The sequence below is a fragment of the Aquarana catesbeiana genome, linkage group LG11, assembly GCF_042186555.1.
Source record: "Aquarana catesbeiana isolate 2022-GZ linkage group LG11, ASM4218655v1, whole genome shotgun sequence".
NCBI classification, from domain to species: domain Eukaryota; kingdom Metazoa; phylum Chordata; class Amphibia; order Anura; family Ranidae; genus Aquarana; species Aquarana catesbeiana.
In genome coordinates, this window is record NC_133334.1 from 166900228 (window position 1) to 166927223 (window position 26996).

The 26996-nt window shown below is 43.1% G+C and overlaps 1 protein-coding gene across 5 annotated transcripts in view; it reads right to left on the bottom strand.

Moving 5' to 3' along the window:
* LPCAT2 (lysophosphatidylcholine acyltransferase 2) overlaps positions 1-26996 on the bottom strand; it is a 521286-nt gene that overhangs the window by 381129 nt on the left and 113161 nt on the right. For all 5 annotated transcript variants that reach the window (XM_073605020.1, XM_073605019.1, XM_073605022.1 and 2 more), the window contains 2 exons: positions 26506-26723; positions 16714-16826 (listed from right to left, as the gene is read on the bottom strand). In XM_073605020.1, coding sequence (XP_073461121.1) covers positions 16714-16826; positions 26506-26723 — 331 coding nt within the window. The remainder of the gene's footprint in view (positions 1-16713; positions 16827-26505; positions 26724-26996) is intronic.

Here is a 26996-nt window from a genome sequence, read left to right on the forward strand (position 1 = left end):
AAATCGAGACTCATCAGACGAGGCAAGGTTTTTCCAATCTTCTATTGTCCAATTTTGGTGAGCCTGTGTGAATTGTAGCCTCAGTTTCCTGTTCTTAGCTGACAGGAGTGGCACCAGGTGTGGTCTTCTGCAGCTGAAGCCCATCCGCTTCAAGGTTCGATGTGTTGTGCATTCAGAGATGGTATTCTGCATACCTTGGTTGTAACGAGTGGTTATTTGAGTTACTGTTGCCTTTCTATTATCTCAAACTAGTCTGCCCATTCTCCTCTGAGTCTGACCTCTGACATCAACAAGGCATTTTCGTCCACACAACTACAGCTCACTGAATATTTTCTCTTTTTCGGACCATTCTCTGTAAACCCTAAAGATGGCTGTACGTGAAAATCCCAGTAGATCAGCAGTTTTTGAAATACTTAGACGAGCCCATCCGGCACCAATAACCATGCCACGTTCAAAGTCACTTAAATCCCCTTTCTTCACCATTCTGATGCTCGGTTTGAACTTCAGCAAGTCATCTTCACCACGTCTAGATGCCTAAATGCAGTGAGTTGCTGCAATGTGATTGGGTGATTATTAGGTTAAATTCAGGTTACCAAGCAACTGAACAAGTGAAGCTAATAAAGTGGCTGGTGAGTATATACAGTGGGGCAAAAAAGTATTTAGTCAGCCACCAATTGTGCAAGTTCTCCCACTTAAAAAGATGAGAGAGGCCTGTAATTGTCATCATAGGTATACCTCAACTACGAGAGACAAAATGTGGAAACAAATCCAGACAATCACATTGTCTGATTTGGAAAGAATTTGCAAATTATGGTGGAAAATAAGTATTTTGTCAATATCAAAAGTTCATCTCAATACTTTGTTATATATCCTTTGTTGGCAATGACAGAGGTCAAACGTTTTGTGTAAGTCTTCACAAGGTTGTCACACACTGTTGCTGGTATGTTGACCCATTCCTCCATGCAGATCTCCTCTAGAGCAGTGATGTTTTGGGGCTGTCGCTGGGCAACACGGACTTTCAACTCCCTCCAAAGGTTTTCTATGGGGTATAGATCTGGAGACTGGCTAGGCCACTCCAGGACCTTGAAATGCTTCTTAAGAAGCCACTCCTTCGTTGCCCGGGCAGTGTGTTTGGGATCATTGTCATGCTGAAAGACCCAGCCACGTTTCATCTTCAATGCCCTTGCTGATGGGAGGAGGTTTGCACTCAAAATCTCACGATACATGGCCCCATTCATTCTTTCATGTACACGGATCAGTCATCCTGTTCCCTTTGCAAAGAAACAGCCCCAAAGCATGATGTTGTCACCCCATGCTTCACAGTAGGTATGGTGTTCTCTGGTTGCAACTCAGCATTCTCTCTCCTCCAAACACGACGAGTTTGTTTCTACCAAACAGTTCTACTTTGCTTTCATCTGACCATATGACATTCTCCCAATCCTCTTCTGGATCATCCAAATGCTCTCTAGCAAACCTCAGATGAGCCCGCACATGTACTGGGGGGCATGTCTGGCACTGCAGGATCTGAGTCCCTGGCGGCGTAGTGTGTTACTGATGGTAGCCTTTGTTACGTTGGTCCCAGCCCTTTGCAGGTCATTCACTAGGTCCCCCCATGTGGTTCTGAGATTTTTGCTCACCATCCTTGTGATCATTTTGACCCCGCGGGGTGAGATCTTGCGTGGAGCCCCAGATCAAGGGAGATTATCAGTGGTCTTGTATGTCTTCCATTTTCTAATTATTGCTCCCACAGTTGATTTCTTCACACCAAGCTGCTTGCCTATTGCAGATTCAGTCTTCCCAGCCTGGTGCAGGTCTACAATTTTGTTTCTGGTGTCCTTTGACAGCTCTTTGGTCTTCACCATAGTGGAGTTTGGAGTGTGACTGTTTGAGGTTGTGGACAGGTGTCTTTTATACTGATAACAAGTTCAAACAGGTGTCATTAATACAGGTAATGAGTGGAGGACAGAGGAGCCTCTTAAAGAAGAAGATACAGGTCTGTGAGAGCCAGAAATCTTGCTTGTTTGTAGGTGACCAAATACTTATTTTCCACCATAATTTGCAAATTCTTCCAAAAATCAGACAAATTGTTTCCACATTTTGTCTCTCATAGTTGAGGTATACCTATGATGACAATTACAGGCCTCTCTCATCTTTTTAAGTGGGAGAACTTGCACAATTGGTGGCTGACTAAATACTTTTTTGCCCCACTGTATACAGTATATATATCTCCAAAAAGTTACAATACAAAATTCTGTGTCTATTAATTGCATAAAGTGAAAGTCCAAATTCATACACAAAACAATGTTTCTTCAGTTCCAATGAAAAAGCAGTAAAAAAATGTGTAAATGAACAATTCCGTCCTCAACTACAAACGATCACCCAGTGTGTTTGTCAATCAGTAAGACAAAACTGCTCCCTTCACCACACCCAAGGAATTGCACTCACCAAAATGTTGCCTATCTGAATACAGACTAGGCAAACAGGGCTGCTGATAAGTCAGTACAACTGGCTCTCCAGTAATGGGCCGGGGTTCCATCAGTTCAAAAGGGGGGCTCGGGGCACCTGCCGAGCTGGAGGGACAGCTGTATTGCCTTACTGCCCCTCTTGCAGTTCCCCCTGCAGCACCACGGCTTCTGCTCCTCTCTCTCCCTCCAGCTGTGTTGCAGCGCAATCCATTCAAGTATCTGTGCCCCCCCCTGTGCTGCCCCCAGCCATGCTAATAACTTCCCTCCTTTCCTCTCCCATTGGCAGCAGTAAACTGTGCTTACTATGCTTTAGTTTGTGCTTAACCACTTGCCGGCCGCTGCACGCCGATATACGTCGGCACAATGGCAGTGGTGGGCAAATGGGTGTACCTGTACATCCCCTTTAATTGGCGGGGCTAGCAGGCTAGCCATGCCTGTGATCGTGTCATGGAGTTGCAGAACGGGAAAGTGCCTATGTAAACAAGGCATTTCCCCGTTCTGCCGTGTGACATGACAGAGATCACTGCTCCCTGTCATCGGGAGCAGTGATCGCTGTCATGTGAGTTGAAGCTGATCCCCCCACAGTTAGAATCACTCCCTAGGACACAATTAACCCCTTCATCGCCCCCTAGTGGTTAACCCCTCCCCTGCCAGTGTCATTCACACAAAAGTGTCCGACATAATGTCGCAGTCACGATAAAAATCGCAGATCGCCGCTATTACTAGTAAAAAAAAAAATTAAGAATAAAGATGCCATAAAACCATCCCCTATTTTGTAGACGCTATAACTTTTGCGCAAACCAATCAATATCAGCTTATTGCAATTTTTTTGTTTTTACCAAAAATATGTAGAAGAATACATATCGGCCTAACTGAGGAAAAACAAATTTTATATATTTTTGGGGGATATTTATTATAGCAAAAAGTAAAAAAAATTGCTTTTTTTTTTCAAAAAATGTTGCTCTTTTTTTGTTTATAGTGCAAAAAATAAAAAATGCAGGAGGTGATCAAATACCACCAAAAGAAAGCTCTATTTGTGGGGTAAAAAAGGATGTCAATTTTGTTTGGGTGAAACGCAGCACAACCGCGCAATTGTCAGTTAAAGCAAAGCAGTGCCGAATCGCAAAAAGTGCTCGGTCGGGGGTGTGTCCTGACTATGGAGGAGTGAGGTTGTGCTTTGCCTCAGCTCCGTCTCACCGCCGCAGACATCACAGCTAAAACGGGGAATACCGGTGTGTAACGGCTCCCCACATGTCACAACGGGCTCAGCAGTCTTCTGAGCCACAGCGGACGGACAAATACCGGCAGGGACAGCTAGAATCTTATTTTCCCGGGACCCGAGGACAAGGCCGCGCGGCTTCCAAGATGGTGCCGGCCGGGAAAACACAGAAGGCAGTTAAATCGTCCCAGCCAGCTGCAGCCGCAACTCGGACATTAAAAGAAACGGCTTCACCTGCCTCACAAGCTCCATCCCCAAGCTCGGTGAGTGATTCTGTCCCTCCAGCGTCCCCTGTATCCCTGGATGGTCGCTCTGAAATGTCAGACTTCTTAAGTGAAGAGGACATTAGATGCCATATTATGTCCCTCCCCACCAGAGAAGACCTAGAACGCTTCACATCTAGAGTGGAGAAAGCATTTACTGAAGACATAGCCCAACTTAAAGCTGATACCTCACACTTAGGCAACAGAGTGGAATCCCTGGAGGAGAAGCTGGAGGAGGCTCTCCCCACCATTGCTCTACTGCAATCTAGGTGCAGAATACAAGACCAGCAAATTGATACATTGCTATGTCAACTAGATGACGTTGAAAATCGCAGTAGGAGGGCTAATATCAGGATCAAGGGTCTACCGGAGGCCACAGCTTCCAGAGATATTATTCCCACACTAACGGACATTTTCAGAGATATTCTGGGTTTGCCGGCCTCTGCACCCATTGAAATAGATAGGGCACACAGAGCGTTAAGACCTCCATCCCAAGATGCTGAAAACCCCAGAGACATAACTTGCAAGCTCCACAAATACACTCTTAAGGACAGCATCATGCAGAAAATGCGCAACAGGCCATTTTATGACTTTGATGGAGCACGCTTATTCTTCTATCAAGACATATCCAGGCGCACCTTAATGCAACGCAGGGCTCTTCGCCCCCTTTTGACGGTGATCCAGGAAGCAGGACTATCATACCGTTGGGGCTTCCCTTTTTACCTACAGGTGACTAAAGATAGCAGACAAGTCACCTTACGCAATAAAGATGATTTACCCCACTTTCTTTCAACTCTTGGCTTGGGACCTATTGACTTCCCGGATTGGAGAGGACCATCTGATGCACCGGTGCAGCATCTCTCACAAACCTGGTCGACAGTTACACGCAAAAACCGACGGAGAGACAGGCAGCACCTGAATCAGGACTCCTGATTGAAGTAGTGACCCCTCCGGATCCCTTTGGAGACCACTGTCACCCCATGTTTCTGACTCAGAAGCATCGTCAGATACCCCTGATGTGCCTACCCTCTACAAGCTATAATTGGAGTAAAGAGCTCTTCCTAGCTGAACCTTGACTCTACCTATATCAGAGCTTGAATCCCTCAGAGATGGTCTATTTCTATCTCTCAACCCAGTCTGCTGAACATAGCAAATCATAATTGTGATGGGACTTACATTCTATTAAAGGGAAGAAAAGAAAGAAGAAAAGAGTGGGACAGGATACGCAGTTTTTCTTATTTTTTTTCTTTTTGCCGTTCCCATTTTCCCCTTTTATATTTTTATTTGCTGCATACTTTGAACCCATTTAAGATATAGTGGACTCTGAATTATCTAGCAGAACATACCCCCCCTCCCCTTTCTCCAGCCTTTTCTCAGATGCGGTGATAGGAGATGGGGCCCCTTCCCTCTCCTTTGTATGTAGGCTCAAGTTTCCCCACGTAGGCCACCCTAAATTGGGTATGGTCCCCTTTTGGGACACTAGGTTTGGGTCTGGGGTCCTCCCTCTTAGGAGGGGAGACCCCCCACCTAACATACCGAGGTTTTGTTTACAGACTTCGTTGCTACTGCATTACACTGTTGTTAACTTACCAGTTTTTTTTCTATGTTCCTTTAACCATCTGTTTTTCTTGTCTCCCCCTATCTGTCCACTCTTCTCTTTTCTCCCTAGGAGCGTTCCAATGCTTTGGATCCTGTGCGGGCGAGTCTGACCACCCAACGACCTCCTTGCTACCTGTGTCAATATGTCTACTCTTAAGGTAATATCCTACAATATTAGGGGCCTCTGCTCCCCTGGGAAAAGAAATAAACTCTGGTGGGAACTTAAAAAACTAAAAGCTCAAGTGGTTTTCCTACAGGAAACCCACTTCACCCATCACTCCATACCTAGGCTTCCTACCCACATATTTAATCAGTGGTTCCATAGTACCTCCCCTTCCTCTAAATCTAAAGGCAGCACGATCGCAATTCATAGGACCTGCCCCTTCCAACTCTCAGACAGTAAAATAGACCCACTGGGCCGTTACATTTTCCTGAAAGGTAATATAGCAGGAAGAAAGTTTACCTTTGCCTCAATTTATGCATCTAATACTGACCAAATCACTTTCATTGATAACACCCTTGAAATACTGACAGAATTTAAAGAAGGCTTTGTCATTTTAGGAGGGGACTTTAACGTTAGCCCAGACCCTTCAATGGACACCTCCAGCTCCAGTCAATCACATTCATATGCATTCTTGAAACATTTTAGAAAATCTCTCCACTCTCACTTGCTACTTGATAGCTGGAGGATTCTTCACCCTAAGGAGAAAGACTTTAGCTACCATTCTGCTGTACACGATGTGTACACTCGTATAGACCATATCTACGTGGACCGCCCCACACTAGAGCTTGTGCAATCGGCCTCCATTGGGAATATTACCATATCTGATCATGCACCAGTGGGAGTGATTCTCACCCTCCCCTCCGGCTCCCGTGGGGCTTGGACATGGAGGTTGAATGAAAATCTGCTAGGTGATACAGCAGCAGTAGCCAAGGTGTCCGAAACTATCACAAATTACTTCAAAGAAAATGTCACCGATGACCTTAGCGCGGGCATAGTGTGGGAAGGCCATAAAGCTGTGGTCAGAGGAGAGTTCATATCCCTTGGGGCAAAACTTAAAAAGATGCTTCAGGCAGACTTTGACAGAGTGCTAGCAGCTTTACAAGATGCTGAACTCAAACACAAACAAAATGGGAGCCCTGAGGCATTGCAGAGACGGAACGATTTGAGAGACTTGTTCTTGCGTTTGCTTGATCGGCAAACTCGCAAGAAAGCCAGGCACTTATCACACAAATATTATGAGCATGGCAATAAATGCGGCCGTATGCTTGCGAGGGCTATCCGCAAGAAACATGCTCAAACCTATGTACAAAAACTTCGCTCTCCATCCGGAGATGTTCTGATCCAGTCCTCCAAAATTGCCTCAGGGTTCCGAGACTACTATTCAGGCTTGTATAACCTAAATCCTGAATACCCTTCAGATACTCAGAAACCCAGAGCCACTGCCATATAAGATTACTTAGCCTCAGCTGGCGTTCCGCCCCTAAGTACAGAACAATGCAATGACCTTGAACTTCCAATTTCCTCTAGGGAGATTGAATTGGTGGTGAAGTCCCTTCCCACAGGAAAAAGCCCTGGCCCGGATGGATATACTGGGTCATATTATAAGACCTTCCTGCCTCTCTTATTACCCTACATGTGCACTTACTTTAATTCCACAGCAGAGGGGTCCCCCATCCCTCCAGGGGCCCTTTTGGCGCATATCACTGTGTTGCCAAAAGATGGTAAAGATCCGATGCTCCCCCAAAGCTACCGCCCCATATCCCTCCTTAATATTGATATTAAGATTTTGGCAAAGGTTTTGGTAGATAGACTTGGGAGTCTTTTGCCCCACATTATCCATCCGGACCAAACCGGGTTCATTAAAGGAAGAGAAGCGAGGGACAATTCAATTAGAGCAATACAACTTATTCATTGGGCCCATTCAAGCCCTAACCCTAAACCTTACATCATCCTCTCCACAGACGCCGAAAAGGCTTTCGACCGGGTCGATTGGTCATACCTCAAAGCAGTGTTGGAGGCTCTAGGGCTGAAAACACGCATGATGTCATCTATCTTGGCCCTTTATTCTACCCCCTGTGCACAGGTCAAGGTGAACGGAGTGCTTTCCCCCCAATTCGCGATTCGGAATGGCACGAGACAGGGGTGCCAACTTTCCCCATTACTCTTCGCTCTAGTTTTGGAACCGTTACTGAGTACCGTCAGAGCGAATACAGACATTAGGGGCCTGATGGTGGGGAATACTGAACACAAACTGTCCGCATACGCGGATGACGTATTATTCCACCTCTCAGAACCCCTGATCTCGTTGCCAGTCCTGATGAAAGAATTAAAATTATTTGGATCGCTTTCTAATTTTAAAATTAATTTTTCTAAGTCTGAAATCCTGCCGATCCACTTGACCCCCGCATTGACTAACAGCTTACAAGCTTCGTTCCCCTTCACCTGGGCCAAATTCTCCATTCGGTACCTGGATATACAATTAACAGATAGTCTTGATACCCTCTATGCTGCAAATTTTCCACTGTTACTTAATACAATTAAAAAAGATCTGTCCATCTGGACAAAGACTGCGTTTACATGGATAGGTCGCATTAACATCATAAAAATGAATATTCTGCCCCAAATACTTTTTTTTCTACAAATGATACCGATTCCCCTGCCTAAACATTTCTTTTCTCAAATTAATAACATACTAACTAGATTTGTGTGGAATGCAAAAAAGCCTAGAATAGCTATGAGCATTCTGAAGCGTTCTAAACTAACAGGGGGCTTGGGGATCCCAGACATCTTAAAATACTATAGAGCCATAGCTCTCCAGAGGATCCTCAACTGGCGATTCCACACCCGGTCCAAATTATGGGTCTCCCTGGAAAAGTGGTTAGCTGGCAGGAACCTGGCCTTTGCTCCATGGCTACCACGCGAATACCGAGGGTTATCAGATACAACCTCCCCGTTGACGACTCATGTTCTTTCTGTTTGGGACACATTGAACATAGCCCTAAAATTATCTCCACCAATATCCCCGCTTGCTCCGTTAGGGGGGGTTCCTTTGGTTCCCACCAGGTGAACAAATGGCCTTTTTCGGCCCATGGGTGGATGATGGAAATGCCAGTTGCGGAAAATTAATGAGGGATTGCAAACTGATGAGATATGAAACCTTACAACGTGAACATGGAGGTTCCAAACTGAATTTCTGGAGATATAGGCAGCTCCACCATTTTTTTCGAAATTCATGGGCGTTCCATAAGGGACATTTCCACTCTTACTCCATTTGAACAACTCTTTATTGAAGAAGACCCGATCCCACACCTGATCTCAGAAATGTATCGTTTATTAGACACCACTGATAATCTCAGAACAACTTACATACGGGCATGGGAGAGGGATTTACAGTTAGATTTTTCCGCATCCCAACTCACGCACCTATACCAACTCACTCACTCGAGCACTATGGAATCCAAAACCCAACAAACAAACTATAAGATCCTATCATGCTGGTACAGAGTGCCGGCTGATTTGGCTCGTATCTACCCCACGGTGTCGGACCAATGTTGGAGGGGATGTGGCCAAAGAGGTACACTCCTACATATTTGGTGGGAGTGCCCTCTGATCAAACCATACTGGAATGACATTAAGTCTAGTGTGAAAGAAATTTTAGATCTGGATATTCCTCTCTCCCCAGCCTATTTCCTCCTGCATGTCCCCTTGACACCGATTGGTGGATATAAAAAAAGTGTACTTCCACATCTACTAAATGCGTCTAGGCGCCTTGTTCCAATTTATTGGAAACAATCTAGGGTTCCTTCAAAAGAAGATTGGATAAAAAAAGTGAACGATATTAGGGAAGCAGAACATTGGATAGCATCATGTAAAGGAAAGACAGAACGTTTTGAAATCATATGGGGCCCATGGAAAGACTATGTGTTCGATCCGAATCATATGTCTTCGAGTTTAGACATGGCACTACTGGAGTTAGCAGAACCATCTTTACGATCCCGCTTAGATAATGTAAACAAGACCCATTGAAAGACATACTTTACCTTTACTTACTATAAAGAAGATATATTATTGGAGGACTCGCCCGGCACAGACCAAAAGAGCCTTTTTAGGCTAAGAGGTATGCTCCATACCCGTTCCCCTCTCCCTGTCTCCCCTACCCTCTGACCCCTTTTTTACCTGCTATTCCTTTACTCTTACTCCTTTTTCACCCTTTATTTCTATCCATATTTTTGTTTATATGACTACTTAACGTCTCTGTTACCAGGCGGTTTTCATTTACAGTGGCGCAGTGGGTAGCACTCTCGCCTAGCAGTAAGAAGGGTCGCTGGTTCAAATCCCGACCACGACACTACCTGCCTGGAGTTTGCATGTTCTCCCTGTGTCTGCGTGGGTTTCCTCCGGGTACTCCGGTTTCCTCCCACACTCCAAAGACATGCTGGTAGGTTAATTGGATCCTGTCTAAATTGGCCCTAGTATAGGTATGAATGTGAGTTAGGGACCTTAGATTGTAAGCTCCTTGAGGGTATAGGGACTGATGTGAATGTATAATATATATATGTAAAAGCGCTGCGTAAATTGACGGCGCTATATAAGTACCTGAAATAAATAAATAAATAAATAAAGATACTTGTTGTTTGTTTGGACTCATGGTGGAGATGATTGGCAGCAAAACTGCCTCGTCACACGGAGGCGGAGGTTAACTTTTTCCGCTTCCTGTCGGGCGAGGCAGGGGGGAAGATGTCCTCCTAGAAACAGCGAGAAGGGCAAGGTTGTAGGAGGCTATTACCCCCCTCTGCCTGGATCGCTGATGGAGGATGACCCCCATGTAAACACTCCAGCTCATATACCACTTATGAAGGTTTGTGGCTAATATCTGACCGGTTTAAGGTCTCTTGACCATGCTGACTCAAGAACCCATTATAAGCTCCTGATCTCACTGACACCTTGGGTCCAACTTAACCATTTGGCTCTAGACCATACCTGGATATGTTTTCTATATGTTCTGTGTGGCATTTCTATAATGTGTGTAGTCTTTTATACCAAAATGTTACTAAAATAAAGACTTAAAAAAAAAAAAAGTGCTCGGTCAGGAAGGGGGTAAAATCTTCCGGGGCTGAATTGGTTAAACAGGAACCTGGGGGGGTGCTCGCGAGCAGTGAACCAAAATGGCCGCTCAGTGATGTCACTCCTCACCGCCTGGATACATCGGTCACTCCATTGGCACACCAAGCCTCTACCACCCCCCACAACCCCCGCTGCTCCCGTGCACCTCATGGCGAGGAGAACAATGGCTACACTAGTGTCCAGTGCTAAATCCATGGACCTGTGTTTGACGCCATCTTCGAAGCCCTGGCCTCAAGTCCAGACACCTTCTCCCAGTCTGCCGAGGACTCACTCCAGAGGCCAATGCTGCGTGATGCTGATCTTCTAGCCCACTTCAAATCCATGCTGCAAGTAGAGCTTTTGGGCACAATGACTAAGCTGGCCACTCACCTCACCAACGAGATCAGGGTTCTCCGCTGCCACACCAATGATTTGGAGGACAAGATGGACACTGCCACCACTGTCCTGGAGAATCAAGAACAGGACATCTCGGACATCAAAAAAGAGCTAGAAGCGCCCCTACTCCACCTAGGAGACTTTGAGAACAGAGCTTGCAGGGGAAATCTGCGCCTCCAGGGCATCCCAGAAACAGCCAGAAACCTAATCTCCACTGCGAATGCTTTATTTCAAGAACCAGCTAACCCTATCGTCAGACTGGAGTTTGATCACATTCACCAGGCACTCGACCTTAAGGAACCCGAAGGGGCGCCCCAGGATATAATTATCAAATTTACCTACTAACGCACCAAGGAGACCCTCCTACGCACGGCCAGGGCCAAGCCCAATCTCGTGTTCCAGGGACACCACTACTGTATCAAGTGTTTGCAGATCTTTTCCAGACCACGATCTTGAAAAGGAGTCAGATGAAGCCCTACACCTCAGCTCTGCTGTCACATCAAATCAGGTACCATTGGGGTTTCCTCTTCAAGCTTTCCTTCTCATATAACAGCCACAGCTACACCTTGACTTCACTGTACAAAGCACAGACTGTCCTGGAACCCCTCCACTTACTACCACCCGGTGGAAGCAATCAGATCCCGGCTGATCTGCCTCCTCCCAGCCATCCACAAATCTCCCAGGTCCACGTGGAAAATGGCGAAAGAGCTCCCTTCCTCAAACCCCATCTGTGGCTAACTCCCCACCATGAGTAATGGTAAAAACTGATTCTTGCACAGTTAAATGGCTGCAGTTTTGCCAGTTTTTTTTCTTTGGTTTGTTTTTCCCGCTCACCACTGGTTACTGGTTGACTCCTGCATTGCATCACACTCCCTCTATGGTCCACAGCCTGGTAGTGTTTCTTCAGCCTGGATCAAACCTGAGACTTTATGCTTTACTACCAGCCCCCCCCCCACCAGCCCCCTCCTTCATCTACGCCTGCATTGCAACCACTGCTATATTTAGCCACTCACCTCCTGGAGCGGCTGGGATGCTGCCCAACGCCTAGCCTTGAACCTTCCATACTCAGCTCTCCATATCCTGCTGTAGTTCACCTCTCTGCTCCAGGACCTCTAAACTTACCTACTCACTTTCCGCAAATGGAACTTGACTTTTATTGCCTACTCCCAACCCTGCCTTCTCCCCATATCCCCCACCCTGGGCCTTACCGCTGTGAGAATACCAGTGGAACTTTAAACTGCTCCATGGATGTGAGAACCCCTTTGTCATGCATAGTGTTCAAAGTTTCCCTCCCATCCCCCCCAAATGCTTGGTTTTGAACACATAGTCGAGGGCTCGTACGCGGGGCTCAGGAGCTCACCCCACCTTTCCTATCCCCCACCCCCTCCTGCCCATTTGCTACCATCTGAGCCGCTGCCTGCGAGCCCTGCAGATGATTTGCATTAGAGAGTTGTACCCCCTAGATAATTTTCCCTCGGGTTCTCTGAGGAGCTAGTTTCACTCCGGCAATCGCAGATGGAGGCTAGCTTGGGGATATTTTCTGGCGGATTCCATGACAGGCCCCCTTACCTGGCCAGGTTTGTGTTTGCCTATCTGCATAACCCTCTATAGCTTCTGCAAAATCCTGAGGGATGTTTACCCCGTTTATTTATTGCTAACGTATGGTAATTTTGTGTAGACTGTTAATTTTGATGTTCTCTTGTAGCTCATTGTCAGGCTAAACTTTAAGGCCCAACTGACGTGCTTGCCCTGCCCTTTTCGGTAGAGGCACCTTTCTCAATACCTCAGTTGACCCCCTGGGAGTGTATGTTTGCCTCGCCTTCCCTCCCCCAACACCCCCCTCTTTTTATACATCTTAAGCCACTAAGGCCATGTGTCTGGCAGCAGAGCCCCCCCCCCCCCCGTGCCTTACACGTCTTAATGAAGATGTGGTACACGCTTAGTGTGGTGTACTTAGTACAAACCTTTTTTTTTTCAGTTTTTAATTTTTTTTGGTCCTCCCCCCACCCTGACTCTTCTCCCTCTTCTTCCTCTCCATCCTGTTCTTGTTTTCTTGTTCCCTCGGGCTGGAGTTCCTCAAAGGTCACAGACTTGGTTACTACTGCTGGTCCCCATTAAGTAAGCCGACTTTCGTCCTTCGCTATGGTTCAATCTCTGTTGAAGTTCTACTTGCATTTTATCCATGGGTTTTATTCACTGGTAAAATGGTTGAAGGTATTTTGTCATATTGATGTAATATGCTTGCAAGAGACCAGGTTTTCCTCCTCTTCTGCTCCAAAATACCTCTCCTCTCACTTTCTTACCTTTTATTTATCCTATGCCCAGTAAAACAGAGGGGCTTCTAATCGCCTTTCGACGCAATCTCTTATTCTCATGAACCAAAAAATGAAAGATCCGACTGGTAGATATTTATTGCTCCAGGGCAATTTAAATGGCCAGGACATAAATTTGGTTGCCTGCTATGCCCCAACCGCTTTCAACACAAGTTATTTTCCCACCTCCTCAAAGTAGTCTCCCAGCACCATTCAGGAACCCTTATCCTGTTGAGTGTTGAGCTTGAGTGATTATATGTCAGTTTTACCTTGTATATATTAAACTATTGATGAACCCCCCCCCCCGCTAGGACCACCGCCTGTGGAAGGGAATTATACATCCTTGCTGCTTTTACAGTAAAGAACCCTCTACGTAGTTTAAGGTTAAACCTCTTTTATTCTAATTTCAATGAGTGACCACATGTCTTGTTAAACTCCCTTCCATGAAAAAGTTTTATCCCTATTGTGGAGTCACCAGTATGGTATTTGTAAATTTAAATCATATCCCCTCTGAAGCCGCTCTTCTACACAGAGAATAAGTTCAGTGCTTGCAACCTTTCTTCATAACTAATATCCTCCAGACCCTTTATTAGCTTTGTTGCCCTTCTTTGTACTCGCTCCATTTCGAGTACATCCTTTCTGAGGACTGCTGCCCAGAACTGGACAACGTACTCCAGGAGCAGTCAGACCAGAGTCTTGTAGAGTGGGAGAATTATCGCTTTATCCCTGGAGTTGATCCCTTTTTTAAATACATGCCAATATTCTGTTTGCTTTGTTAGCAGCGGCTTGGCATTGCATGCCATTGCTGAGCCTATCATCTACTAGGACCCCCAGGTCCTTTTCCATCCTAGATTCCCCCAGAGGTTCTCCCCTATTATATAGATTGCATTCATATTTTTGCCACCCAAATGCATTATTTTACATTTTTCTACATTAAACCTCATTTGCCATGTAGTTGCCCACCCCATTAATTTGTTCAGATCTTCTTGCAAGGTTTTCACATCCTGCGGAGAAGTTATTGCCCTGCTTAGCTTAGTATCATCTGCAAATACAGAGATTGAACTGTTTACCCCATCGTCCAGGTCAATTATGAACAAATTAAATAGGATTGGTTCCAGCACAGAACCCTGTGGGACCCCACTACCCGCCCCTGACCATTCCCCATTGATCACCACCCTCTGAACTCACCCTTGTAGCCAGTTTTCAATCCATGTACTCACCCTATGGTCCATGCCAATGGACCTTATTTTGTACAGTAAACGTTTATGGGGAACTGTGTCAAATGCTTTTGCAAAATCCAGGAACACCACGTCTAGGGGCCTTCCTTTATCTAGATGGCAACTCACCTCCTCATAAAAGGTTAATAGATTGGTTTGGCAATAATGATTCTTCATGAATCCATGCTGATTACTGCTAATGATACTATTGTCATTACTGAAATCTTGTATATAGTCCATTTCATCCCCTCCAAGAGCTTGCATACTATTGATGTTAGGCTAACTGGTCTGTAATGCCCAGGGATGCATTTTGGGCCCTTTTTAAATATTGGTGCTACATTGGCTTTTGTCCAATCCGCTGGTACCATTTCAGTAGACTGTCAGTAAAAATTAGGAACAAAGGTCTGCCAAAATTTTCATTTTTCATTTAGTTGCATCATAATTCTGCACACTAAAGTTTCCCAATAATTTTTCACACAGATATTATCCAAGAAAGCCAGAATCTCACTTTTACTTTCTTAAATATTCAGGTTTGAGGTTTATTAACCTTTTGAATTGACCGAGAGAACTGTAGTTGTTCATAAATTAATCCTCAAATACAACTCGCCTAATAATTGTGAACACAGTGTATATCTGAAAATTGATCAATCCTAATGCATTGAAGGCCTATCTCATTTCTTGACGCCAGGACAAGACAAATATCCCCAAATGGAAAATAGACAGTCCAAGATATTTAGTAAGATGCATAGAAAGTTTTTTGGAAGTTGTTATTTTTTTGCCACTTGTTTTTTTATTTATTTTTTACATACTGTAGAGCTGCACGAGTCTGGATAAAATGAGAATCACGATTTTTTGCTTAGAATAAACATCACGATTATCGGCGTAAGATCATCTTTCACATTATACAAAAAATTGGGCTAACTTTACTGTTTAGTTTTTTTAAATTCATTTTAAAGTATATTTCTTCCCAAAAAAATGCTTTTGCAAGACCACTGTGCAAATACAGTGTAACATAAAATATTGCAATGACCGCCATTTTACTCCCTAGGGTCTCTGCTAAAAAATATATATAATATTTGGGGGTTCTAAGTAATTTTTCTAGCAAAAAATACTGATTTTAACTTGTAAGCAACAAATGTCAGAAAAATGTTTAGTCTTTAAGTTTTTCAACTGCCCTAATTTACAGACCAAAGTTCACCCCTTTGATCTAAAAGAACCAAATAATACATTGCCTCTAAGCGCTGAGCAATGTTGTGATAAATGTCGCCGGCTTTTTTTTTTTTTTTTGACAGCTCTGAGCAGAGAATTGTTCTGCATTTACATAACTCATGGAAATGCTGGATTAAGATCATGAGGGGGCTTGAATCCAGATTGCGATTTTTTTTTTAAACGATTAATCTTGCAGCTCTAACATACGGTCACCAGTGCAGTACAACGTCAACATATAACTAGTGTGGGGGTGATTAGGGACACTGACTGGTGACCTATTTTAATCGTCTACGATTTATTTTTTAACACACTGTGACCAGAGCAATATAGTGTTACCAAATATTATTAAAATATAAATGCATAGCTTTACATAGTAACATTTAAACCTGACAAACAAGGACCTAATTCAGTATTCGAGAGGAAGCAATCTGTATGGGTAGACGGTTGTATGATGAGTTGTAAGGTGAGGCTGCATATAGCAATACGTACTGCCACGATGGTGGGTCAATAAACGTACCCATGGAGAAAAGACCATGTAGAACAAGGTTAGAAGTAGAAAAGAAGATACAAAAAAAAGGAAAGGTGCAGGTGAGGAAATTTTATGACAAGTCTATAAGGGTGAGAGAAGTGAGTGTAGACCTGTTTGGTTGGGTGCAAGAAGAGGAGTACACAGAAGGCTTGGCAAGATAGATCAGAGTATGATGCAGAAGTCACATCTTCTGGTGAGTTTTTGTCAAGGGTGGGGTGCTTGGGTGATGTCCTGTTATACTCTATACTATACACGTATATATTTAAATTACTCTGAACACGTGTGTAATAAAGGGCAGCTGTTTGGAAAAATAATATGTGATTACAGTAAGTCGCACATGATTGATCAGTCAATTCTACTTAATCTGTAATACATGCCATAGAAAAGAACTTCAAACCTGTGGCCACTCTCCTTGCGATGTTGCACGTTTTGTTATTTCATTGATAGTGTTTTTTCTAGAATCAGGATCTGTTCGTGACACCATTATAGGCTGAAGGGAATGTAGGATACCTACAACACAAGATAAATCTGATAAATGTACCACTCCAGAAACTGCAGTCTAGGGTAACAACATCACTTCTTCATTCTAACAGGAGCTGCCAGGCAAGTGCCTGTTATTTAGTATTGTTATTGTAATATAAGATTGGTTGAATGTAAGAAAGGGTGAAGAAACTTAATTACAGTAACTTTCTCAATTTAATAAATTGTTAGAATACATCGTTCATTTGTATTTTATTCAACAACTACATCAATATCAGTATTCAGTAGAGATATATTCTTTGGCCAGTGGATGGCAGTGTTTATAAGTTTCTAAAATAAGGAATGTGACTCCTGCGCTACCAGATTAATTAGAGTATAGTGAACAAAATGTGTAAAAAATGTGATTGCGGCTAGCATCCAATTGTGTTCCCACAAATTGAAGTGCACAGAAAATAATCAGTGATGCTGCGCTGTTCCAACTCAGCTTAATAAATTAAGTTCTAATATGAATATTTAGTAATAAAATAAGAATGTGAGATGAAATGATAAAATACTCAAGTACTGAACCAGAGTGATTGTGAATAAATATAGAGCTCTACATATCTGAAATCATTAGCTCCATATAAACAATGACATCGCAATCATATGTGCAGAAATTCAAATTAAAAAAAAGTGTAAAATAGTTTTTCAATAACTTCCAAAATGGACAATGATAGTGAATAAATATCTTCCTTGTTAGAATAACATCCAAACCAGGTCTATTGCTGTTGTGCCTTTAACGATAACCAATTTGTACCACCTCGGTGCTCACAGAACTCTCACCTCCAGAAAGATGTATTAGACGCATTACTATCTCAGGCCACCAGGGTAACATCAGCTTTAGGTCATCCAAGATATTCTGCCCACTAGGGGCACTTCTTGTTTGTCTGCCAGGTTCCAATGTGAATACAGTCAGGCTCCTTTAACACTTCCGCCTATCATGCAGCATTATGCTCATGTTTGGGAAAATCCAAGACAGCCTTTCATATTGTACTAAGTTGCTAACAATGTGCTTTATTAACTATTTGCCTACTGGGCATTTATACCCCCTTCCTGCCCAGACTGATTTTCAGCGCTGTTGCACTTTAAATGACAATTGTGTGGTCATGCAACGCTATACCCAAATTCAATTTTTATATTTTTTTCCACACAAACAGATCTTTATTTTGGTGGCATTTAATCACTACTGGGGTTTTTATTTTTTGCTAAACAAATGAAAAAAAAAACAGAAATTAAAAAAAAAAAGTTTTCATAGTTATAAAATTTCGCAAACAGGTAATTTTTCTCCTTCATTGATGTGCATTGCTGAAGCTACACTGATGGGCACTGATAGGCTGCATTGATAGGCACTGAAGGGCACCAATAGGTGGCACTGATGGGCACCAATAGGCACTGGTAGGCAACACTGATAGGCAGCACTGGTGGGCATTGATAGATGGCACTGGTGGGTACTGGCAGGTGGGCACAGATGAGGTGGCAGTGGCTCTGTGTGAGGGACCAATGTTCCTCTGACAGTTGCCGGTGATCACTGTTTTTTTTCTTCTCCTCACGCTGTCAGCATGAGGAGAAAAACTAGCCGATTAGCGTTTCTGTATACATCATGTGATCAGCTGACAGCTGATCACGTGGTAAGGGGTCAGGATGGACCCCTTACTGTGATCTATGATCAGCTGAGTCTCCTTGACTCGCTGATCAGAGCGTGCCACCCGCACCCCGCAGGGGGCACGTAGGCTGCTCAAGCACAAGAGGACATATATGGACGTCTTCCTGGCAATTAAGGCCTGCACTGTAGCCTTCTTTCGGCTATAGCGTGGGCAGGAAGGGGTTAAGGAATGAGTAACACTCACAATAAAATGATTTGTAAAAAGTAATAAAACCACAAGTGGATACCGGGTTGCACTTCCAAGTGCATTACCACTGATAGCGTTTATTAAAACTATAAAATAGCAAGTATATACTCACAAACGAGCTTAGAATACACCAATACTAATGATGGATCAACATGCACATTTCTTTTATGGGCATGATATTACCTTGCTGTTACTATGAAGATTAGATGACATCAGAGAGGGCGTTTCAAACTGGGAGTGCTCAGTAGGGGGGAGTGGCCATGGTGGGCTGGTGCTGGTGATCACTGGGAGGCTCGGTTACATGCATGCACACATATATAGAGGAGCACTCACTTGTGAGCAGTTACCACCCGCTTAGGCTCTGAGGAAAGGGGCTCGCCCCCGAAACGCGTTAGCCATCGCCGTATCAACCCGATGTCCGGTCCCATTTGTATCCTGATGTCTGCACACCTGCAGTCTATGTCCATGCCTGTATTCTAAGCTCGTTTGTGAGTATATACTTGCTATTTTATAGTTTTAATAAACGCTATCAGTGGTAATGCTTTAGGTCGGTGCGCTCTCTCTTCTTTTTTGTTTCTTTTTGTAGTTTTTTGAATTCTGAACAGAGCTGCAAGACGGCAGATACCATTGAAGCCTATTGGCCTTATCACACACTGAGCATCTAGACACTTGAGCGCAGGAGAGAGTTGTTCTCTTTTGGTTATATGCACTTCCAAGTGCCTCACTTCTGGTCTGTGTCTGACTCCACTCACGCACCGTATGCGTTAAGTCACTGTCACATGACTTCATCAGTGGATTGCGGCAGGCAGACTCAATGTCCTTAAATACCTATTGGGATTACAATGAATGAGCGGCCATTTTCTTGTAGCCAATAGTAGGAGCACATATGGCGGGCATTATTTCAATGTCCCAATAGGATCAGCATGGATCGGGCGCCTTTTTAATAGAAGTCAGTGGGCATTAAGTGCGGTAGCCATTTTGCCAATGTCTCAAGCAATGGAATTGACGGAATTAGCAACCATTATGTAATGGGATATCCATTGATATAAACATCTAAAATGATGAAAAAAAGGCAAATTGCGGTGTATTGCAAATTTTAAAAAATCAGTTTGCTCAAATAAAATAAGCATAGAACCTTTGTACATACATGTAATAAAATCAAACAATTATATTGCATAACAAAATATATAATGTGGGGTGGGGGGAGGGTGTCAAGGATACAGGAAATCTGTTTCAGGACTATGCACATGGTGGTAATGATGATGATACTCCTGGGTGTGTGTTATTATGTGTGTCTGAATAATAAAATATAACAATAAAGAGCTGTTACTGTGCACAGGCCACAAGCAGATGGGCAGCCATGGCAGAGTCTCCATTAATTTCCTTGTACAGCCTACCTGACAGGGTTCCCCCCTAGTTGTCAGGGGTTGAAATACAGAATTGTATTTTGTGCAACAACTACTGTACTGTATTTAGTAGTAAACTCTATGTCTTTTCTCTGTATAATAACATTCCTTTTTCCTTTCTGCAGTTAACCACATGCCGACCAGCCGCCGCAGTTGTACTGCATTTTTAATCTGCATTTTTAATCGCACTGATCGCTGTATTAATGCCAATGGTCCCAAAAATGTGTCAAAATTGTCCGACGTGTCCGCCATAATGTCGCAGTCATGATAAAAATCGCTGATCGCCGCCATTACTAGTAAAAAAAAAAAATATTAATAAAAATGCCATAAAACTATCCCCTATTTTGTAGACGCTATAACTTCTGCGCAAACCAATCAATATACGCTTATTGCGATTTTTTTTTAACAAAAATATGTGGAAGAATACGTATCGGCCTAAACTGAGGAAAAAAAATGTTTTTTTATATATTTTTTGAGGATATTTATTATAGCAGAAAGAAAAAAATAATGCGTTTTTTTCAAAATTGTCGCTTTTTTTGTTTATAGAGCAAAAAATAAAAACCGCAGAGGTGACCAAATACCACCAAAAGAAAGCTCTATTTGTGGGGAAAAAAGAACGTCGATTTTGTTTGGGAGCCACGACGCATGGCCGCGCAATTGTCAGTTAAAGCGATGCAGTGCCGAATCGCAAAAAGTGCTCTGGTCTTTGGCCAGCCAAATGGTCTGGGGTTTAAGTGGTTAAGTAGCAAAGTCCATGTGGACTGTGCACTGTCTGTTCTGTAGGGCTATATACAGAATTTAGGTTATGGGCCCAGGCATAGTCCAGAGAAAAGATGAAAACCCAGTCAGCCAGCTACAGCAACAAAGGAATACTGCAAAAGAATAAAAGAAAGTACAATAAAGCTGACCATAGACTGTTCGAATTGACATGTGTATGGGCAGGCTGAATGTACCAAGTTGCTCGATCAATCAACTTCTGTACAACCAGCCTGCCGGATTTTACTTGCGATTATCACTAGTGGCTGCTCTAGCCACTGGCAATAATCACTGTCTTCTCCCGGAGGGGTTGGCTTCCCCTGCCCACCCACCAGGAGAAGACAATGTCTCAGCAGGAGGGATTCCTCTGACAGCACTGTCTATGTTGATGGGGGAATCGTGCAATCCCATAGTTACAGGAAAGAAATTTGCACCATCTATGGCCTGCCTAACACAGCTACAACAAAGCTTTCATTTGCAAATCTGACAAACCAGAACTACCAGTCTTGAAAATTTAAGATGAAAATGCTGTTAATAAGAGAAAGTACATAAAAATGTATAAATAAAGTCAGGCCAGAACACCCTTCAGATGAGTTGATAGAGAAAGATCAAAAAGCTCAGAGCACATCTCTCTTAGCATAAAAGATGGTCAAATCATACATATACTCTATGTCAGTGTGAAACTGCTAAAGAAATGTGGGAAGGATGACAAAAGGTGCGTGAAATGCACTGGGATGACTTTTTATTGGGATACAACCTACACTACATGTCAAAAGTATTGGGATGCCTTTACACGCAGATGAACTTTAATGGCATCCCAGTCTTAGTCCGTAGGGTTCAATATTGAGTTGGCCCACCCTTTTGCAGCTATAACAGCTTCAAACCTTCTGGGAAGGCTGTCCACAAGGTTTAGGAGTGTGTCTATGGGAATGTTTGACCATTCTTCCAGAAGAGCATTTGTCAGGTCAGGCACTGATGTGAACGAGAAGGCCTGATTTGCAAGGGGGCACTGATGGAAAAGGGCATTGATGTAAGGGGGAACACTGATGTAAGATGGGGAATTGATATAAGAGAGGACACTGATATAAAGGGGGAACTGATGTAGGGGGGCTCTTGACTAAGAGGGGACACGGATGTAAGGGGGAACTGATGTAAGGAGAGCTCGGAAGAAGGAGGTGATACTGATGTAAGGGGACATACTGATGTAAGGAAGAACTCTGATGTAAAGGGGGAACTGATGTAAATGGAGACTCTGAAGTAAGAGGGGACACTGATGTAAGGAAGGATTCAGATGTAAGGTGGGGCTCTGATTCAAGGAAGACACTATTGTAAAAGAGGCATTGATGTTAGAGAGGACATTAATATAAGGGGGAACTGATGTAAGAGGTCACATGACAAAAGACAGAAATGTCTTTATTCATCATGACCAAAGTAAAACTGAAAAAAATCACAAAAGCTAATGGGCAAATAATTAAATCAGAAGGAACAGGAGATGGTTTTCTTTACTGACCTATTTCCCAGAGTGTCACTAGAAAGAGACCTGTGAAAAATGTCCTCTATGTCCCTGCTCTTGAAACAAATATTTTGTCAGTGAAGAAGCTCACAAAACAAGGCAATGTAGTGACCTTCCAAGATGAGAGTTGTGCCATCACAAAAGGGGATATCTTACTTGAAAAGGCTAAAATTACAAATGCATGGTATCTGCTGAATTGCAATGAGGTGGTTAATACTGCCAAGGAGGAAGAACATTCAAACTCACAAATGGCACAGATGCCTAAGGGCACAGAAGTCCTGACATAAATGAAGAAATTAAACAGACCCCTGACATCTCCCCTTTTCCCCTTTGAGACAGGGAAAGGAACCGAGGACACAGATTCCCCAGTCTATGTCTCTGCAGCCTCAGCTGCACTGAAAATGAATGGAGAGCAGGCATTGCTTGCTCTCCATTCATAAACTGAAGCATCGTAAACACAGTTTATGATGTTTCAGTTATGAATGGACAGGGTCAGTGATCACTGACTCTGTTCATTCATAAAAGGAAGGAGTCGGTAAATGACAAATTTACCAACTCCTTCCTCTGCTCTCCATCCTGACAGATCCAGAACAAGGGGAGGGGAAATGGGAGAGAGAGGGAGGAGGACCCCGGGGAGCCAGGGACCCAGAGAGATGGAGGAGGACCAGGAGGAGGACACGGGACAGTTGGGGGATGATCACTGCGGCGGTGGGGGCAGTTAAAAGTGCCAATCTCCCTGTATAGCTTTCAATAAAGCACATGACAGCTATGGGAGGTAGAGGAGGAGAAGCGGCTGTCAGAAAGGTATACAGGGAGATCAGTGCTTGTAACTGTTCCCACCACCACACCGATCACCTTGTGAGGTTGCCTGGCCCCCCTGCTGAGCTTGAGGATGCCTGGTCCGATAGAACAGGTATCGGATCAGGCATCAGAGCATTTGCACGAGTACCGATACTCGTGCAAATGCTTGGTATAAGCACAGATACCAATACCAGTATCAGTATCGGTGCATCCCTACATGTGGGGTACACAGCAAACATGTGGAAGAAGTTGCTCTGGTCTGTTTTTTTTTTATTACTTTTTTTGAACGGTTTATTTACTGCTCATTTGTTTGAGAATCAGTAGCCAGGGGTACCATGTACCCCTTCTTCATTCATGTGGGGTGGGAGGCAGTTTCTGGGCACTCCATTATTTTAAGGGAGTTCCAGATTCTAATACGTCTCCCCACAGATTCCCACATTCACTGAGACAAGCATGTAAGGAACAGGCCCTTGTCCTCATCAACATCGGAGCAAGGTATTTTTTCAGGAGTCACCCTTAATGAATGAATGACTTTTGCCTGCAGACAGAGGTTCGCTTTGATGGCAAACACCTTGTGCACCTAAGGCAAACACCAAAAGCTCACACAAATTCTAGGCATTTAGAAACATAAATCTCATCCATACCCAGGAAAAGAGAATAGAAGGAAAAGAGAATAAACAGGAAGGCTTTATCTAGAAACCTATAGATTCCAGGTGTAGAGTCCCTATGGTCAAGATTATGGGTGAGATATGCAGCGTAACCAGGCTCAAGGACAGATGAGAATTGCCTACTGCAATGATAGAAAAGTGACTTTGCAGAGTAGCTAGAGGGATCTGGAGACATAGAGCAAAATCGTGATCAGTGAAGTTGCTAGCAGAAATGGAGTCTATGAAGGCTGATAAAATATGGATGAGGGCTATAATGGTAACTAGAGCTGCAATTAATAGGTTTCTTAGGATAAGGCCTGACTCTGGATTGTTTAGAGGAGCCGACCTAGACCTCTCTAGACTTTGTGTCTAGTGCTGGTGGCCGATAGTAAGTGTAATCCAGTGACATGTTGAGGGCAGGGCAGGCTGCAGACTAGAGTATTCCAGGGATGAGCTTAAGTCAGGGCAGGCAGCATACATAAGAGTAATCCAGGACAACAGCATTCAGTGCTAGTGTAGACAGAACTATCACAAGCACAGAGCCATGGTCTTATGAAGCTTACATAGGGTGCACTAATCAGAGTAGAAGAGTGTGCCTTTCAGAGTAGGCAGAGTATCTCAGACTGACCATTGCCAAGCAATAGGTAAGGTGCTGCCCCTGGCCAATTGAAATTAATAGGGTGTCAGCTGCAAATTGGGACCAGTTGCCTGGCAACTGATGCAAGCTGGGGAGGGACAGCAGCTGAGAAGGCTGCAGATTGTTGGGAATTGGAGCATACAAGATGCACCTAACATCTCTTCCACCACCCTATGATTATTGCACGTGATATGTGGTTATGGCAATAGGAGAGACTCAGAACTCAAAAGTAGGGTTATATGTGGAGAATAATGCCCTACTAAAATTATACAAAACGGCCCCTTTCTCCAGTTGTCTTCAGCAGTTCCACATCATCAAATTTCTTTTTGTTAAAAAATACTTACAATTTTTTCTTTTTTTATAAGTTGTATTATTTTATCTGCCCTGACCAAGTGTACACTGGCAGGGATGGCAAAGCAAACTGAGTGAAAAAAAAAAAATTCAGCTGGAAGGGGAGACCCAATTGGGATTTGTGGGGTCACCACATTTGGTGTGAGTCTTTATCAATCCCCTTTGGTTCCCATTAATCTTTCTCCATGAACAAGATGACAAAAAAAATACAATCCTATGGCCATAGGCTGCCTGCCCGTGCAGGTTGTGAACAGGAATGCCAGTGCTGTAAATACAACATTTACAAGCAATGATATTAAAGGATGAAATCAATGGAGTGTCAAGGTTATACCACTGGATGGAGATGGCCCAATATGCACTTGAGGTACTAGCCTGTCCAGCTGCACATATGATGTCAGAAAGTACCTTCAGCACAGAGGGGATTTGTGAGTAAGAAGCTGACTTTTGATTTAGACTTCAATCAGAAAGCACTACCAAACATCCACTGCAAATGTTACTGCCAAAGCCGAAACATTTATTTTACATAAGTTTTACAAAGAAAAAAACACTTTTTGGGGAAATGGAAATACGGCAAGGGGTTAAGGTGCATCTGAGTGTGGTATTTTGGGTGTTATTTTTTTTTTTTTTTTTACAAAGGATACAATGAAATGCTATAAAAAAGGCAGCTTTTTTTTACCTTTCAACCTTCTATTAAAGCTATTAACTACAAATGTGTCACAAAAAAAGTAAAAAAAGTTACCTAAATGATTTTTTTTTTATATAATTTTTCAGATTTTTAGTATTTATTTTTTCTCTGTACTCTTTTGGGTGGTTAGGTGCTTTAATTTTAGATTTTAGATTTAGATATTTCTATACAAATTTCTACCTTCTAACCATTGGGAGCTTTCTGTATACTGTCTTGGTATAGAGTACCCCCAGATGCTGTATATGGTTTCCTACTCCTATGATCAGAGTACTGCTTTTTCCAAACATTAGCATGCAAGGTCAGTTTGCACAACATAGCAACAAACAAGAGCCTGCAATAAAATGTGCCATAATTCTTGCAATACATGTTTAATAGCATATCGTATGTCATCAGCTGAATGATAAGACAGAGAGTAACTGTAACTTGCAGTTTACTGCACTGGTGTAAAGTTTGAGGCAACAATGCAAAAAGGTTTGAGATGGCAAAACACGCATGCACTGTAATAATACAAAACAGACTGTGAAAGCTGCACAAACATCCACTCCGCACTGCAATATCTATGTGCCCAGTTAGGGTAACATGTGTCTTGCATACTGTAGTATAATCTCTATATGACTCTGACAACAGAGAGTCAAGCTTGGATGAACAGGATTTTGTTCTCAAAAGTGAGACTTGGCTTGAAATCTAATATCTGCAGTATTGCTAAACTAAAAGAAGGTATACTGCGCTTGAAAAATGCTGCTCTTCTAGTGCTGCAAGGATTCAACCCTTTGGGTGAATCCTAGTCAGGAACCACAACATGCAGCGGTGGAGGAGGCATTTTACACACCTCAAGTTTTGAATACCTGCAGAAGCCTGAGAGAAGCAATAGCAATTCAACAGAAAGGTCGTCATACATGTGAATATATACCCTTTTCTTTTCCAAATATGTTTTCTTTCAGGTTTGACCCTGTAGTGAAAGGGAACTTTAAAATCACACACTACTATATATTAATTTAGTAAACAAAAATGAATCAGTTCTTACTGCCAAATATGGGAACAGCAATGTTTTCTGCTCTGGAAACAGTCGAGGGCATCCCTGATGCAATCACTGCAATCCCATCAAAGAATGAAGAGTGTGGAGCAACTACAAAGATTGGAGATTCAGAGAAGCTTGCAGGCTTTCCAAAGATGCGAACATGGAATCCCATCGAGAAAAAAAGGAGACGTCCAAGGCAACTTAAAACATACTTTGATACATTTCTGCCAGAAACATTAGAAAAATATAATGAATCAGAATTTGTGATTAACAAACAATAAAAATTAAATAGGAAAATGTCAAATAACCTACATTCATACTTACATTTTATCTGCTATTTAGATGTAAATGCTAAACTGAGAAATGTAAGCATATAGCAATGTTTTTTTAAAGTGGAAATATAAAAAATCCCCAAATCTCCTGGACACAGAAGGTTTTTACCTTAATGCAGAGAACGCATTAAGGAAAAAAAAAAAACCTTACGGCTTTAAAACTAC